We start from the raw sequence: 7500 nt of genomic DNA on the forward strand, positions 1-7500 counted from the left end.
TGAATACAGCTTATCTGTATGGAAGATTATGGGCTTCATCCACCAGTTATGAAGACGGATGATGACGCCACATACTCCAGGTGGGTGAGGCTAGTATAACCCACCTGTTACTGGGGTGCCAGCTGGATGCCATTCTCCTTCTTCTTCCCCTTCAATTACGCCCGTCAAAGGGCACTCACAGTAACATAGTAGTACCTTAAATATGGCAGCTATATCAGGGAAAATACTGTTATAATTTATAACCTAACCTTGAGGTTACCTTGAGGTGCTTCCGGGGCTTAGCGTCCCCGCGGCCCGGTCGTCGACCAGACCTCCTGGTTGCCGGACTGATCAACCAGGCTGTTGGACGCGGCTGCTCGCAGCCTGACGTACGAGTCACAGCCTGGTTGATCAGGCTGTGACTCGTTGATCAGGCTGTGACCTGGTTGATCAGGCTGTGACCTGGTTGATCAGGCTGTGACTCGTTGATCAGGCTGTGACCTGGTTGATCAGGCTGTGACTCGTTGATCAGGCTGTGACCTGGTTGATCAGGCTGTGACCTGGTTGATCAGGCTGTGACTCGTTGATCAGGCTGTGACCTGGTTGATCAGGCTGTGACTCGTTGATCAGGCTGTGACCTGGTTGATCAGGCTGTGACCTGGTTGATCAGGCTGTGACTCGTTGATCAGGCTGTGACCTGGTTGATCAGGCTGTGACCTGGTTGATCAGGCTGTGACCTGGTTGATCAGGCTGTGACCTGGTTGATCAGGCTGTGACTCGTTGATCAGGCTGTGACCTGGTTGATCAGGCTGTGACCTGGTTGATCAGGCTGTGACCTGGTTGATCAGGCTGTGACCTGGTTGATCAGGCTGTGACCTGGTTGATCAGGCTGTGACCTGGTTGATCAGGCTGTGACTCGTTGATCAGGCTGTGACCTGGTTGATCAGGCTGTGACCTGGTTGATCAGGCTGTGACCTGGTTGATCAGGCTGTGACCTGGTTGATCAGGCTGTGACCTGGTTGATCAGGCTGTGACCTGGTTGATCAGGCTGTGACCTGGTTGATCAGGCTGTGACTCGTTGATCAGGCTGTGACTCGTTGATCAGGCTGTGACCTGGTTGATCAGGCTGTGACCTGGTTGATCAGGCTGTGACCTGGTTGATCAGGCTGTGACCTGGTTGATCAGGCTGTGACCTGGTTGATCAGGCTGTGACCTGGTTGATCAGGCTGTGACCTGGTTGATCAGGCTGTGACCTGGTTGATCAGGCTGTGACCTGGTTGATCAGGCTGTGACCTGGTTGATCAGGCTGTGACCTGGTTGATCAGGCTGTGACCTGGTTGATCAGGCTGTGACCTGGTTGATCAGGCTGTGACCTGGTTGATCAGGCTGTGACCTGGTTGATCAGGCTGTGACCTGGTTGATCAGGCTGTGACCTGGTTGATCAGGCTGTGACTCGTTGATCAGGCTGTGACCTGGTTGATCAGGCTGTGACCTGGTTGATCAGGCTGTGACCTGGTTGATCAGGCTGTGACCTGGTTGATCAGGCTGTGACCTGGTTGATCAGGCTGTGACCTGGTTGATCAGGCTGTGACCTGGTTGATCAGGCTGTGACTCGTTGATCAGGCTGTGACCTGGTTGATCAGGCTGTGACCTGGTTGATCAGGCTGTGACCTGGTTGATCAGGCTGTGACCTGGTTGATCAGGCTGTGACCTGGTTGATCAGGCTGTGACCTGGTTGATCAGGCTGTGACCTGGTTGATCAGGCTGTGACCTGTTGATCAGGCTGTGACTCGTTGATCAGGCTGTGACCTGGTTGATCAGGCTGTGACCTGGTTGATCAGGCTGTGACCTGGTTGATCAGGCTGTGACCTGGTTGATCAGGCTGTGACTCGTTGATCAGGCTGTGACCTGGTTGATCAGGCTGTGACCTGGTTGATCAGGCTGTGACCTGGTTGATCAGGCTGTGACCTGGTTGATCAGGCTGTGACTCGTTGATCAGGCTGTGACCTGGTTGATCAGGCTGTGACCTGGTTGATCAGGCTGTGACCTGGTTGATCAGGCTGTGACCTGGTTGATCAGGCTGTGACCTGGTTGATCAGGCTGTGACCTGGTTGATCAGGCTGTGACCTGGTTGATCAGGCTGTGACCTGGTTGATCAGGCTGTGACCTGGTTGATCAGGCTGTAAGATGAGGTTTAAATAATAATTACTTCGTTTTGTGCCTCGTACTGTGGCCGGCTTACCCTAGCTACCCTCGTACTGTGGCCGGCTTACCCTAGCTACCCTCGTACTGTGGCCGGCTTACCCTAGCTACCCTCGTACTGTGGCCGGCTTACCCTAGCTACCCTCGTACTGTGGCCGGCTTACCCTAGCTACCCTCGTACTGTGGCCGGCTTACCCTAGCTACCCTCGTACTGTGGCCGGCTTACCCTAGCTACCCTCGTACTGTGGCCGGCTTACCCTAGCTACCCTCGTACTGTGGCCGGCTTACCCTAGCTACCCTCGTACTGTGGCCGGCTTACCCTAGCTACCCTCGTACTGTGGCCGGCTTACCCTAGCTACCCTCGTACTGTGGCCGGCTTACCCTAGCTACCCTCGTACTGTGGCCGGCTTACCCTAGCTACCCTCGTACTGTGGCCGGCTTACCCTAGCTACCCTCGTACTGTGGCCGGCTTACCCTAGCTACCCTCGTACTGTGGCCGGCTTACCCTAGCTACCCTCGTACTGTGGCCAGCTTACCCTAGCTACCCTCGTACTGTGGCCGGCTTACCCTAGCTACCCTCGTACTGTGGCCGGCTTACCCTAGCTACCCACATTTCTGGCCAGGAATGATAAGATAATAAATTCGGTAGAACACTTTCCTTATCTGTAGACGAATATCGTGCAGGCGATGAGTCACTATATCGTGGCTGAAGAATGTTGACCAGACCACACACTAGAAGGTGAAGGGACGACCACGTTTTGGTCCGTCCTGGACCATTCTCAAGTCGAAACGTCGTCGTCCCTTCACCTTGTAGTGTGTGGTCTGGTCGACGAATATGGTGTTGACATTGGGAGCACTTTACTTCCCATAACACTGCTGTCTAAGAGAAAATTATTGGAGGTAGATTTGCCCCAGCGAGACTTAATTTTGCCCCGAGGGGCGAGTTTATTGGGCAGCGTCACTCATCTTGTGAGTGGACACACCGCCATAGTGACAGTATTGGGCAGCGCCACTCATCTTGTGAGTGGACACACCGCCATAGTGACAGTATTGGGCAGCGTCACTCATCCTGTGAGTGGACACACCGCCATAGTGACAGTATTGGGCAGCGCCACTCATCTTGTGAGTGGACACACCGCCATAGTGACAGTATTGGGCAGCGCCACTCATCTTGTGAGTGGACACACCGCCATAGTGACAGTATTGGGCAGCGCCACTCATCTTGTGAGTGGACACACCGCCATAGTGACAGTATTGGGCAGCGTCACTCATCTTGTGAGTGGACACACCGCCATAGTGACAGTATTGGGCAGCGTCACTCATCTTGTGAGTGGACACACCGCCATAGTGACAGTATTGGGCAGCGCCACTCATCTTGTGAGTGGACACACCGCCATAGTGACAGTATTGGGCAGCGTCACTCATCTTGTGAGTGGACACACCGCCATAGTGACAGTATTGGGCAGCGTCACTCATCCTGTGAGTGGACACACCGCCATAGTGACAGTATTGGGCAGCGTCACTCATCTTGTGAGTGGACACACCGCCATAGTGACAGTATTGGGCAGCGTCACTCATCCTGTGAGTGGACACACCGCCATAGTGACAGTATTGGGCAGCGCCACTCATCCTGTGAGTGGACACACCGCCATAGTGACAGTATTGGGCAGCGCCACTCATCCTGTGAGTGGACACACCGCCATAGTGACAGTATTGGGCAGCACCACTCATCCTGTGAGTGGACACACCGCCATAGCAGCATGTACAACACTCCCCAATAGGAAGAAAACCCGCTGGGTTGTTCATCCTGTCACTTGTACCCAGACACAGCTGGGACTTGCTTAACTGTCTCAAGTGAACAGCTGCTCAAACAAGAAGATTAACATCTATCAACCCTTAAAAGCTTACGAGACTTGTTGTAGTTTTAATGGCGACAGACTGGCTTCCGTCACACTGACTCATCCAGCGTCTTGTCCACATGTCGTCAAGAAGTGACGGCCAACAGAAATGTTGAAAGAGATGTAATGCACTCATGTAATGAGAAAGAATAGGGCCAACATTTAATCTATCTTAGTACTGATAATTAAATTGATTCAAGGGAAATATTTTTATGATGTTTACAGTCCAGAGACTGATGTATTAAGAAGATTTCCCATTATTGTGTTGGTGAATTTAATGACGACATATGGCAATGATATCCCCGTTTTCTTCGGGTGAAAATTCTACTGTGCCTCATTTTCTATGAGTTAATTTGTTATTACAAAACAGCAGCAAGATTATCTGCTTATTGTATTAAATGTTACTAAATGTTGTCGGGTTTCCGACATGTCATAAAATACCTCGGTGTTAATACACATAATATTTCCCTAATTATAAACATTTTCACAATGTTTATATATATATATATATATATATATATATATATATATATATATATATATATATATATATATATAGATATAGATATATATATATATATATTAGTATATTTTGGTAGCAGTCTTTCTTGTAAACATATATTGTTGAATATGAAGGGTAAGATTAATAACTCTAACATGAATCTTCTCAATATTTCTTACCTTTTTCTTCACTGTCGAGAGTAATTGAAAAATTAACTTTCCGAAATTATTTTTGTACATTTTTATTTTTGGTCTGACAACTCAAAGCGTTTCGCAAGGACTTCTTACATTTTCAAAGACTGGTTTACACATATCATATTTCATGCTTATATTCGTTTTGGGTGAAGTGACGGAACACGAATCAATGGGTATAAATTGGATATGAAAACATAAGAATGAAAGTAACTACAGAAAGCCTATTGGCCCATATTTTCTCTTGCTGCTTCTCTGTTGTTTCGGGGTCTTGAAGTGGGTAGAATATAGTTGTGCATTAATTGGCTGTTGATTGTTGGTGTTGACTTCTTGATGTGTAGTGCCTCGCAGATGTCAAGCCGCCTTCTATCGCTGTATCTATCGATGATTTCTGTGTTGTTTGCTAAGATTTCTCTGGTGATGGTCTGGTTGTGGGAAGAGACTATATGTTCCTTAATGGAGCCCTGTTGCTTATGCATCGTTAATCGCCTAGAAAGAGACGTTGTTGTTGTCTTGCCTATATACTGAGTTCTTTGAGGCTGACAGTCCCCAAGTGGGCATGTGAAGGTATAGACAACGTTGGTGACTATCAAGGCGTTCTGTTTGGTGTCTGGGAAGTTCTCTATGAGTAGGTTGGCCGAGTAATAGGTTTAACTTTATGCTATTTTGTTTGCTCTTCGTCAACTGCTTTCTCCTTTAATCCAGTCCTTCCTGTAATAGTGTAAATTCAATATTGGCTGTTTCTTATCTCCAGTAGATTTAAGACAATGGAGTTTTCCTGGGTTCCCAGCCATATTGGCGTGTCCTTAAATGAGCGTGCGGACGCTGCCGCTAAGATGGCTATCAGTACTTGTCCCATCTCCCGTAAAGGTATTCCCTATTCCTAGTTTTACCCAGTTATTCATTCCTCCATCCTTGCCCGTTGGCAGGCTTGTTGGTCTTCTTTTACCGGTTAACAAACTGCGTACTCTTAAGAGTAGTGTGTCCCCGTGGCCTTCCTTCTACCACCGTAACTGGCGGTGGGAAACGGCTCTGGCTAGGTTGCATATTGGCCATACTCGCTTAACTCACAGACACTTAATGGAGCGCCGCCCTGCTCATTATTTTACGGTCGTGCACATCCTTGTTGAATGTCCTGACTTCCGGGACGAGCGTGTGTCTTGTTTCCCGACCGTCCTACGCGGTCACTTGTCCCTCGATAGTATTATCGGTGAATCGGATACTTTTGATATCATTCGCCTTATGCGTTTCTGTTCTCGTATTGGCATCCTTTTTTGATATTTAGCGCCCTCTGATTATTCCGCACATTTGATGGTGCTACACAGCCTTCCCGGCTTGGTGCCTTCTATTGATAATTACTTACTAAAGGAGCAGATTGTTGAGGCTGCATTCATAACTTTAAAAATATGATAAAAAAATAGGCCAGGTGTCATTGCATTAGACAACCAACAGCTAAAAAATCGGGGTATAAGAGCTTGAGCTCGATCCTGCATGCTCTTAAATAGGTGAGTATACACACACACACACACACACACACACACACACACACACACACACACACACACACACACACACACACACACACACACACACACACACACCAGGACACCCGTCATCGCCCAGGATAATTGGACAAGACGCATTTGAACAATTCAATCGGAGCCTCTCAAGTCCAAGTGGCGGGAGAGGTTTGTTAAGGCCCCGGGCTGACTCCCAGGACCATGTGACCGGGGTCTGGCACACTGGCCCGGGACCTGACCCGGGACCTGACCCGGGACCTGACCCGGGACCAGACCCATGACCTGACCCGGGACCTGACCCGGGACCTGACCCGGGACCAGACCCATGACATGACCCGGGACCTGACCCGGGACCTGCCCCGGGACCAGACCCGGGACCAGACCCGGGACCAGACCCATGACATGACCCGGGACCTGACCCGGGACCTGACCCGGGACTTGACCCGGGACATGCCCCGGGACCTGACCCGGGACCTGACCCGGGACCTGACCCGGGACCTGACCCGGGACCTGACCCGGGACCTGACCCGGGACCAGACCCGGGACCAGACCCGGGACCTGACCCGGGACCTGACCCGGGACCTGACCCGGGACCTGACCCGGGACCAGACCCGGGACCAGACCCATGACCCGGGACCTGACCCGGGACCAGACCCATGACATGACCCGGGACCAGACCCGGGGCCAAGAGAAGGCGAGACTTAAGAAGCGCGCCAGTAGTACTCAACCAGTGTTGTGACTCCTGAGGGCTGCAGGAGTATAACCCGCGGGTTGGTACACTTTATATGTTCAAATGTTGAAAAGTTGTGGTGGTTATTGTACATGGTGTTCGGTGAGGACATTGTCACAGTGTGTCCTCTGGCGGCCTGTCGTCCCACAGCCCTCTGGTGACTGTCGTCTCACAGTCCTCTGGCGACCTGTCGTCTCACAGCCCTCTGGTGACTGTCGTCTCACAGCCCTCTGGCGACTGTCGTCTCACAGCCCTCTGACGACCTGTCGTCTCACAGCCCTCTGGCGACCTGTCGTCTCACAGCCCTCTTTCGACCTGTCGTCTTGCAGCCCTCTTTCGACCTGTCGTCTCGCAGCCCTCTGGCGGCCTGTCGTCTTGCAGCCCTCTGGCGGCCTGTCGTCCCACAGCCCTCTGGCGACCTGTCGTCTTGCAGCTCTCTGGCGACCTGTCGTCCCACAGCCCTCTGGCGACCTGTCGT

General features: G+C 50.9%; 1 protein-coding gene across 1 annotated transcript in view; it reads right to left on the reverse strand.

The window, feature by feature from the left end:
- Positions 1-7293: 7293 nt before the first annotated feature.
- The window catches only part of LOC138354389 (octapeptide-repeat protein T2-like), a 1827-nt gene continuing 1620 nt past the window's right edge, over positions 7294-7500 (reverse strand). Inside the window, exon 2 of the mRNA XM_069308569.1 lies at positions 7294-7500. This exon is cut by the window's right edge and continues 565 nt beyond it. Coding sequence (XP_069164670.1) covers positions 7294-7500 — 207 coding nt within the window.

The sequence above is a fragment of the Procambarus clarkii genome, chromosome 62 (genome assembly GCF_040958095.1).
Source record: "Procambarus clarkii isolate CNS0578487 chromosome 62, FALCON_Pclarkii_2.0, whole genome shotgun sequence".
NCBI lineage: Eukaryota > Metazoa > Arthropoda > Malacostraca > Decapoda > Cambaridae > Procambarus > Procambarus clarkii.